Genomic DNA, 11,115 nt, shown 5'->3' on the forward strand with positions numbered 1-11,115 from the left:
AATGAAACTGTATAAACAAAAATGAATTGATTTTTTGAAAAATGTTACTGATTGCCATTGACTTCATTTGAGTACAGTATGGTAGTTGTGAGCACATCCCATCGTATACTTTCCCTGGATTATAGACCCTTTATATTTTGACCATACTGGGTCTTCATTAGACAAATGACTAAGGGCGATTTATATATACAGTATATATATATATATATATATATATATATATATATATATATATATATATATATATAATTTCAAAGCTGACTACACCTTGCTGACATAAAATGAATATATTATGTGTATATCCATCTGTACATTGCTGTTGCATGAGAAATCTGAATAGCACCTGTCAAACATTTGAGTGAGTCAAGTATTCACATTCTAGTCACGTGGTCAGTTGATTATATTTTGACTGTGAATCAACAGCAAAGAGGTGAAACAACTTGGCACGTCATCACCTTTGTTGCAGTCTGAACGTGCAGAAAGTTACAGAGTCTGATGTGTGTGAGAGTGAAAGTATTTGAATGCATTTGTATGTATAGTCTGAAATTGTTTTATTGGAAAATGTAGTCCATGAATAAATTCTTTCTAATTCCAATTTCATATTTATCAATTCTTTCGTTGACTTGGCCAACCTCGGTCTTTGAGTCAGTGGTAGAGAACAGAAATATCCTGAACACAGAAAACATACAGTAATGATTTGATGTGAACAATGGTGCATTCAGACAGTGTGTCCATCAGATTATTGAGCCATTGTTGCTTTTGATGATGTTCAACAGTAGTCAGTGTTATGCTGATGGTAACGAAAAGACTGGAAAGATGGCCCAACAGCTGTGAAGTCCAAGCCTAAGGGGGCTGATGCTCTCCTAAATGAATCTCTTCGTTTTCCTTTTTGTACATCAAGACACATTTCATCTAATCTTTCCTTTGATCCTTGATCCCTTTTCTCAGAGAGATTTTGCCCCTTTTAGTACATTCAGATCAGGCTGGTCCTGCTGGAGGTTGTCTCTCTCCTGGCCTGACTCATCTGTCCTCCTGAGACACTGAACACCCTGACAGCTCGACTCCCCAGCCTCCTCAGTCTGCTCATTCTCATCCTCCTCCTCTGCTCCCTTCTTCTTTTAAGGTAGATGAGCACGCTGTAGCCCACTACAGCTAGGGCCATGCCGGCCCCAGCTGCCATCAGCACCAGACTAGACACCAACATTTCCTTGCTGTCGTGACCTTGGCTGCGGATTGTGGCCACACATAGAAGCACCGTCCCGCAGAGCATCACTGCCAGCCCCACAGCTAAGATGAGTGCCGGGTCAGCCCTGCCGCCGCTCTTGAGCTGGTTGATCCGACGCCGACTGTGCACACAGTTCATGTCCTGGATGGCAGAGCTGAGAAGCTGCTTGAGCAGAACAGCCAGGGCTAAGAGGCAGAGCGTAGTGCCCACCCCGAGGCGCCACTCCCCAGACAGGCTGGTGGTGGTGGAGAGGAGGCTCACGCCACTGAGGCCCAGCCCCAGTATGAGGGCCACCGAGGCACAGTAGCACAGCAGGGATTGGCGTGGCTCTCCGAACCACCACAGCTCCACTTGATCCTCCAGGACACGTCGCTGCATCAGGGTGCGGTCCAGGTAGAGACCTGGGGGGTGACGGATGGTGTGGTGGGGCTGGTAGAAGGTCTGCATCTCAGGCATGGCAGGGGGCAGTTATCACAGCTCGGGCAGCCAAAAAACAGATTGACACCTTGTAAAAGTGTGCAGAATTAGAATAAAATGGGATTCAAACTAATCTTTACCAAGATTATTTTAAAAGTTACTTTTACCACACCAACTATGCAAACTCGATTATCAGCAGAAACATCCTGTGCTTCATCTTAACTTCTGATAAAACAGTTACTCACCTGGTGTTAGATGAGTGTCACGTGTTGCTGTCCATCCGTCAAAGCATTACACAAGTTAGTTTGGAAGATCCTACAGTTGTTTGGTCTTGTAGTTTCATTCCGTAGATGAGAAGCTTCACATCAAAATAAGCCAGCTTCAAGGAATAGTTTCCAATGCTTAAACTGTAAGTTTAATTTGCCCAAGCTGCTTTCAGGGATGAAACTCTCTCTCACTGAAGACGGTAGAAGTATCCTGACTTCATGCTGGAGGCAGAAAATTAGCAAGAACCCAACCATAGAAGAAGAAGAGACTTCCACTATGTAATACTCCCTGTACGTAGAGAAGTGATGATGATGTTGACATCCTGGCAGGGTGTTGTGTACGTAGCCCGTCCACATGTCTGCTCATGATCACCACAGTGACTGTACTATCGTCACAGATTGATCATCTCTACCCCAGTGCCTGGCAGAACAGAGAACCCCCCCCCCCTACTCTCATCACACGGGAACACCATCTTGTCTGGTGAAGTGGGAAAAGACAGGTCACAATGGCCGTGTTGGATCATGGCTTGGACAGAGATTGGCGACATTGTCCACCGTGCCCCCACACAGACAATGGGCTGTCCAGCGAACACAATGACTGTGCTGCAGGAGGCGGGTGGGAGTGTGTGTGAGCCATGGAGGGGTTTTGCGTTGCTGCTGTGGAGGGCTGAGTGATGTCAGTGTGTACTGATAATGGTGTTTCTGTGATCCAAAGGATGGCGTCATTCACACACTATGTTGAGCCTCTTAGACCTCAGTGAATGCTGCCTCTCCTCAGCGACCAAGGCCAGCTGATCTGTCTCTTCCTGCCATGACTGAAAACATTTCATCAAAACATTTTGCCTTAAAAAAGGATTAGTTTGACATTTTTGGAAATACACTTTCTTAGCACTAGACTAGCTTCTGAGAAGCGAGTACAACTTTTTTGGCTTTGTTTTGAAGCTAATAAATCTTCATGGAATGCAGCATCATTAATGTTATATGTTACACCTGTGCTTTGCAGTAAGAAAGGTCTGACAGCAGCATGTGCACTGTATGTGCATCATGTGTTTAACTACACATATTTGTCTGATTGAATAACATTTACATTTTTAAAACACTCTTTTTCTGTCTTGGGTCTTCAGACTAAAATAATTTTGAGAGGATGTACATGAAACGTGGCTTAAAGTACTATTTGGGGGGGCGGTGGCGTAGAAGTGTTCAGCACACGTATGAACAAATCTAACACCTAATCCTCATGCAGAGTGTGATGAATCATTGTTGTACCTGAACAAATCTGTGGCTTTTAGCAGTAGAGCTCCCCTCACGTGTGACTGACAGCATCTGTCAGCTCAGCTGTGATATTGTGTGTTACTTTCCAGTTAAAAGCTTACTGAAAGACCTCAAAAGCCACACCCACAGCTATTCCTGTAAATCTATAAATAGTGCTTGTATATACCTAGTTTTATACTGAGCTGAATGAGAGTGCAGACCATCAACAGGGTGAACTTCCTACTACAGTAAATCAGTGCCATAACATCACAGAGTTACGAATGATCACTTTCTGATAAGTTAAATGTAACACACGGATGTGTTTGCTTAGCTTAGGAACAATGAACAAACTGATTCAAATGAGCAAATTGATTTGTAATTTCCAGTTAAAGTCAAACAGAGAAAGAAAAAGACAGATGCAGAGCCACCATATATGCCTCCATCTGAAACTCCTTGTGGAGGTCCAACACTGTGAGTTACAAGAGACAGGAAATGACAATGAAGACACTCAGTGGCATACTGTTGTACAGTGCTGGTGACTGAGCCATCTAGCTATGTCTGAATGATAGATCAATCACTTTTCAACAGTGGTGAAGAGCTGATGCTGAGCCTCCCCGGAGTACTTTCACTATTTTGCAAATACAAAGGGACAAGCCAGGGAAGGCCTCCTGACTGAAGGAGTGCAACAGGAGCTCAACGTGCACCCCCCTCTATTGGACAATATCACAAACTGTGCAGGTCAGCCTTTGAATCTTTGAGCCTTTGAGTATCAACTGAAGTCAAATGTCAAATTGTGATCTTCAACAAAAGCATACCTACATGTTTACTTTGTTATCATGAGGAAAAGAAAGGAGACAAAAGGATAACATTTATGAACCAATGGTGGATTGGAAGGGTGGGTAGATGGATGGATGTTATTGGACTTACAATAACAGTATGCTAATACAGTATGCTACTGTATGTCTTTGGTTTGTACAAAGTGCTAATACTGTGCCCTCTACCTGCAGTGGGTCCTCGACATAGATCAGAGATGTTGACGTAATGGCTGCCTCTCTATCTAATTATTATCAGTGTTACAACACATTTTATGATTTCATGACTGGAGAAGGATTTCTACATGCTATTATTTCATCCGGACAGTTTCATTTGAATGGTAAAAGAATCCCCTGGACTGACTCACGAATAATTATGATACTACTTTATGCCTTTGTGTCATGGACATATCTAAATCTGTATGAAATATATGAATTTCCTGCGTAGGAGCCTGATCTTACACCAGCAATGACATCATTTATTACAATAACAATTGAGTGCTGACAGACAAACAGGAGTTTGCTTGACAGCTTCTGGTCAATTAAGTCAGGGGGCCGGTTGCTGTAATAATTAAGAAAATCTGTGAATCCAAAGAATAAGGCAGGCCATATTAGTCTATAATAATTACTCTTATTATTGATTACTATTATTAGTTATTGTCACTCAACCTTGTACTAGCCTTTGCCGCATCATCAAGTGGACACAGTTGCTAGATGACTGGGCTTTTAGTCTTGTTTTCACCATGATACAAAATACAGTGTCTATTTGTTATGAATAAGTTAAAGCCCTAACATATTAGCCCAGTAATGAAATGCATCAATATTTGAAGAAATGATTGTGCCAGGTTATTATGCATTTGGCATCTTTCTGGTAAATGTGTATGTTTATCTGTTTGTTCGCCTTGTGATAGCATTGCCTGTTCGTTTGCCTGGTTCATTGGCTCAGACAAAACTGGATGTAGAAAATTGATATGGGATTAAATTACATATTATATATTCCTGAGCATAAAATATATCATTCTGCTGTTTATTGATTGTTTATTTATTATTAGTTAAGGCGGCTACAATTTCGGCAAGATATATATAGTGCAGTCCATATATGTTTGGACCCGTTTTTGAATTCACTATCACTGTAGAATCGTCTACGGCCTAAAAAGTAGGACTATTTTGTTAAAAAGGGCTATGATTCCTACACTGCACCCTCAAACCTCCTTAACCTTTTAACATTTTAAATCGTATATACTGAGTATAGAGCCACATCAACAGAAAATACTTAGAGACTGCACTATATATAGTCGTAAATGCAACTTGTCCCATTTACCGTAATAATACATCGACAGTTACACAATATCTGTATGTCTGTGTAAAATGTGTTTTGTTGTTGTTGTTGCCAAAGATCAACCTGTAGAGGGCAGCAGCCTCCACGTTTGGACAGCAGCCTGCAGGATGCCCACACTGTACAGTTTATGGAGGTACAGTACATGCAGTGGTAGAGGAAGTACTTGGGTCTTTTACTTAAGTAATGATACTGGGGTATTAGGGTACTATAGGGGTACTTACTAAATAACTCCGGGGTACATTTGTGGTTTTTACTTTGAAACCAACAAAGTACTATAGCCTATATGTTACTGTGTACGTTGTAAAGTAAGCCTACTACTGTACTTACAGGGGACCTCAGAAGCCTGAGGTGTACAGGTTTTTGTGAATTGACACTGTTGTTACACAGGGTGCTGTTAGTTGATGTTATGGAGTACAGCTACGATGAGGTTTCTACAGTAAATCAGCTGCAGGAGATGATGGTTTTTATGTCCTCAGTGAAGGACACAGACACCACAGTCATTGAAAAACTGCACTGAGAGTCATTACACAATATCAAATCAAAATATGACACGACGAGCTATGAGTAATTTCTTTCTTCTTCATTACAACGGCGAACTAGTTTCCAACTTTGCCAACAACTTTGCAACCAAAAGTGAGCAGCCCTAATGCCAAAACCAAAGGCAACAGCTACACAAAACGTCTCTGTCGTGTGATTTTTAAGTTCCCAGATTGTTACCCCCTTTCCCCCTAACTTCACATCTTGTTCCCTCCTTGTACCTACTGTACTGTAAAAAACATTGCAGTGTAAATTGGGCAGTATCAGGCTGTAGGTTGTGGGCCGTCATCTAAAGCATCACCAAACTATATATATATATATTTATATATACCACAGATATATTGAGCAAAATACATATAGATTAGCTTCAGTAAATTTTTCAATATCACTTATATAAGAAGAACATCCTTCAAGTTTTTACACAGTTAGTTTTAAACTGTGCTGGGTGTGTGGAGGAAGGATACAATTCTACTTAGAGCCTTAAAAAGGGGTTGGTTATGGTTGGGATTAAGGTGGGGGGCTGGAGGAGTGTTGAGCAGAGACAGCAGCCTCCACAAACCTGCAGCGGTGTGCTCTTCGCAGTATGCTGCCAAACAAAATTGGTGTCCAAGAATGTGCCGTAGAGAGATTTGTGTGAACAGTTTCTCATTCTGGCCCGACACTCCAGCAGCTGATTTCACTGACAGGTGCAACATCAACCGGAGAGGATGAACTAATCTCACGGCTGCAGACCACTGGGTTAGACAAACAGGGCTTGTGACCAGAGCTTCACTGCTCCAGTTTCCCCCCAACCAGCTGGTGAAAGGTGAAGGGAAACTGAGCAAATGTGGTTCTCTCATCTCTCAACAGCAGCTCTTGAGCAAGGTACTAAAACCTAGTTCATTCAGTGCTCAGTGGCCATCTGTGGAAAGCTACACTGTAACTGAACCATGAAGCCTGTCGATGCCAGCCTCTGCAGCTGTGTGGATGCAGAGCAGAGAGAAAACAGTGTGCATGCTCAGCAAATATCCCCGAAAGGTTAATTAAATGAGAAATGTGGCCCAAGTAGAAGTCACGCTATTTACTGAAATGCTGTTCACATGCAAGGGGGACTGCAGATTTCCATGATTGCTGTGACCGTATGTGAGGACGATGGAAGCCTCTCTTGAATCCACAATGTCGAGAAAATGTGGCACATCATCTGGACGGACTGCTGTGACAAATGAAAACGATCTGCTGCCAGTTTTTTGAGGCCCTTGACAACAGGTGACACACTAGGCAGTTTACTTTACCGATCCTAACTTTTCAGCACTCTTTACAAGGTTCAACCACAAATCACAAACCCCTGCACAGACGTAGTTTAGCTGGATGTCACTCAGAGACGGAGAGATTTGTCATGAAGTGACTTCATCTCAGTAACTGATCTGTAGACAGTCTGTCAAAAAGGATTGCCATGACAATTGCTACCGACGTTCATGTTCCCCTCTGTATGAATTATAATAACGTTGGTGATCCCCTGACTTTTTCATCTAGCACCATCATCATGTCAAGAATTTCATTTGTTCAATACTTTGGTTCATAATATAATACATGCTAAACTAACATCATCCCCATCAGCCTCAACTCTGCTTTGTGTTTAGTGCTAAATAGCAAATGTTAGCATGCTAACACGCTAAACCAAGATGGTGAACACAGCAAGCGTTACCTGCTAAACTTGAGCATGTTAGCACGGTCATTGTGAGCTCATTAGCATGCTGACATTAGCATTTAGCTTAAAGCACCACTGTGTCCCTCCGTAGCTTCACAAAGCTGTAGACACTTGGTCTTGTTATTTCATTTTTACTTTAAATATATGATTAGGTCCGTTGTTTTCTCAGTTCCAGATTGTCTTTAGAGGGTCATGGTTCTCAACCTACAGAAACATTTGACTTTCTTTCTTTCTTTCTTTCTTTCTGTCTCTCTTGTAGATACTATTTGGTGCACATGGGCAATACAAGGGGATACACGGGATGTTTGACAGTGGAAAAAGGCTAGTGGGCTGGGCACTGAGGCCAGAGCATGAAAAGCAGCGCCATGGCCTTAGTTATACAAAATCTGCTCTCTAGTAGTTTCACATTTCAGTTGATTGACAATTTCTCTCTCTCTCTCAGTCTCTCAGATATACCCTGCCTCCTGCTTAATCCTCGATGTGCTAAAAGCGTTTTCATTTAGTCATGACTCACTCCTCACAGCGAATTGACTGTAAACTCAATTTAGTCTGTGTAATCTCTGATGGGCGAGAATCAGATTTGCAACTAAACCAAAAACATTTCTTGTGCTACATCAACATGCATCGCTTTAATTCTTACTTGCCAGATGGGCACAGAGGATAGCACATACTGTGCTAACATACTTAACATGTTATAATTATCTTTCAAACTACAAAACCTGCGGTCTGTGAGCTATTTCTATGAGCAGCTGTTTCTGTACATGTTATATAATAAGCCTATATTGCATGATGGGGATCATACACCCTAAGGAGATAGAAATTAAAACTAAAAATGCGTTACTTTGTGATTCCCAAGTCATTTGCCAATTTGCAGCATTGAGGGTTATATCTTGAAGAGACACGGATTATTCGAGAAAATGAGGAGTCTGTTTGTGTTGGGATATTTTCCTGTACAGCTAAACACCCTGGTCACAGCTCATAATCAGAATTTGTTGCAGCGAAGTCTGGAGCGAGCTAACATCACATTGGCTGATAGTGCTAACATACTGATTTTCAGACAATAATTCCTGTAACAGATTTGAACACCTGTTCAGCAACCACTGTGTTTTTTTTCCTTTCCGCCTGCTCCTGCTGCCTCATTCTTGCTGGATGGTTGCCGTGCAACCATGACAACAGGCCCCCAACTATCATGATTTTTTTTCCTCAGGGCTGCTTTATTGGCTGTGAATACAATTGTTTGTGCAAATACGTGCATGTGTGTGCCAGTGTCTGTTTGTGTATTCACTATATGTTGAGGTTGGGAGGGGGATTAAGTTATCCTTCAGCTTATCTCCATTAAAATGACTGATTATGCTGTCAGCAATGGTCGTGGCCTAGATTTGAAAGACAGCCTCGTTTGCTCTGGCTGGGAGCCACTAGACCTTGTAAATACTACGGATGCACTTTTATCTGCAGATGAGTATTACCTCATTGTGTTTAGTAAGAGCAATAACGCTGCAGTTTGGTTAATGAAAGAGGTACAGGGGGCCTTTTCCTGTTGCTGCTGCCTCTGAGAAACCTGTATAGCCTGCGGTTCACCTTAGCATTCGCATAATTTGCATATAAATGAGAATCACATCACATTATTGCATAGGGGGTATATTAATAATGGGGTTGTTGAACAGGATACGGCACTGTACACAAGACTTTTGCAGATGCTGAAACAGGTGGAGCCCAGAGCACCAGTTTCTGCCTCACTGAAGCCATGTTGTTCTGCATCTTTCACCTCCCTCTGCTCTCCATCTGACATACTTTCTTTCTTTCTTTCTTTCTTTCTTTCTTTCTTTCTTACGTTCTCTTGTTTTCATCATTGAAAGATTTGAAAAATGTGTTGACTGTGTGGACTCCCCCAAACTGAACACAAAAACACCACAGGGACACAAAATTGCTTGACCTCCTCATCCCCTCCTATCTGCTCCTGCTAGTCACCACCACTGCACCACTATTACATGTCTGTCATGCTCTGAAATTGATTTCACTGGCTCAGTGGGTGTGACATGGACAACCCAAGGACCCCTCTCACTCTCTTTTTCTCTCTTGCACGTGCACACACACACACACACACACACAGAGTTGTACTTTCTTGATTAGCATGAGTACACTCAATTTAAAAAAAAGAGGGAAAAGCTGGGTTGTTTGTATAAATGCTGTGTCAAATGCATTTGTTTAATTGTTTAAATTTTTCCGTGGTTAGGCACGTCTCTTGCCAGGCACCTGCACCAGAAGACCACACAACTTGTTGGTTCCTTTGTAAGGGTAAGTTGATGTAACTTTAATTTTTAACCGAATGACAGCAGAGTGATTAAGTTCACATAGCTTACTACAAACAGCTAAAGGTACTGGTCCACGGTTGTTAGCTAACATTATCCAGTCCCTGCACACCCTCAATCCACCCACACAGGTTTACGTTCATATTGTCACAGCTGTAAATAATAAAATGAATGATGGCTGAATTCCATTTAGCTGCTGTTTCAGGGTCTTGCTATTGTGCCTGCCTGCTAACTGTCACAGAGCGGAGCCATTGTTAATGTTACTAGAAACACCTGTGCTTTTCTTACTGTGACAAGTCAAAAAGCCTGCTGTGAAGAGACCTACTAGACCTCCTCTTAAGACTGTGTGGGCTGTACAAACTGTGCTCGATTGACAGCTCCCGCTCTCTCCCGGTAGTTTTGTTGCACCCCTTGCACCCTGTGGGACCAATTACACCTTTATCATTGTTAGTAGTTAGTTTGGTGACATCATGTAATTCCCAACTTCCAAGTGGCTAGAGGTCTAATCAGCCCGGTTTAATTGAAAACACCTGTGTGGGTATGTAGGGCCTTTAATTAATCCAGTCATATTAATTAGTGTGTTTGTGTATTGTTACTGTGTGTGATATGGGTTACAAATTAAAGCTGAATTGATATTAACATATACATATTTAATATAACTTAAGTAGTGAATTAAATGAGACAAATAATATCACAATGTCATGGTAGTTTTATACCCAGAAACCCACTATTGAACTAAAATGGTGTCTTGTTGACTTATTTTTTCTTAACATCTGGGTCAAATATGCCCAGGACATGTTCTGACTTGGCCAGGATAACCCAGCAATTACTATGTGTAATATTTGTGTGCTGCCTGTAATTACGAAATTTGTCTATTTCATTCAATTCTATTTTTGAGGTTGAAACAGTAGTTGACAAAAATATCAAGTCCAGGTCTATTGTGTTGATGTTACTGACTGAAAGCTACACAACAACAGGACCTTGTTTTGTCAGCTACTGTTTCCAGTGTCACTTTTTTATAATTATATAATATTATAATTAGATGGAGAGGGAGAGCAAATACTTGAACTATTTCCTACTCTATTCTGTTCTGTTCTACTCTTCTCCCCGCCCCACGCGCTGTCGTCACGCCCCCGGGCAGCCAATGAGGCGGAGGGAGGGGGCGTTTCGGAGCGGAGGGGCAGCCAGGCAGCGTCGCAGCGGCGCTACAACAAGAGCGGCTCTCGGGCTTTGTTTTGTGGACGTGAATGAGCTCCATCACCTCCTTCAGAA

The 11,115-nt window shown here is 42.0% G+C and overlaps 1 protein-coding gene across 1 annotated transcript; it reads right to left on the reverse strand.

Annotated features, from left to right (window-relative positions):
- Positions 1–973: 973 nt before the first annotated feature.
- On the reverse strand, positions 974–1,681 carry tmem125b (transmembrane protein 125b). The gene has a single exon (XM_070919664.1). It carries the CDS (start codon positions 1,679–1,681, stop codon positions 974–976), a length of 708 nt encoding a protein of 235 aa, XP_070775765.1.
- Positions 1,682–11,115: the final 9,434 nt, after the last annotated feature.

The sequence above is a fragment of the Enoplosus armatus genome, chromosome 14, assembly GCF_043641665.1.
Source record: "Enoplosus armatus isolate fEnoArm2 chromosome 14, fEnoArm2.hap1, whole genome shotgun sequence".
NCBI lineage: Eukaryota > Metazoa > Chordata > Actinopteri > Centrarchiformes > Enoplosidae > Enoplosus > Enoplosus armatus.

Bases quoted from the DNA above. Each gene is read 5' to 3' on its own strand.
- tmem125b (XM_070919664.1), bottom strand. From the start codon at position 1,681: ATGCCTGAGATGCAGACCTTCTACCAGCCCCACCACACCATCCGTCAC.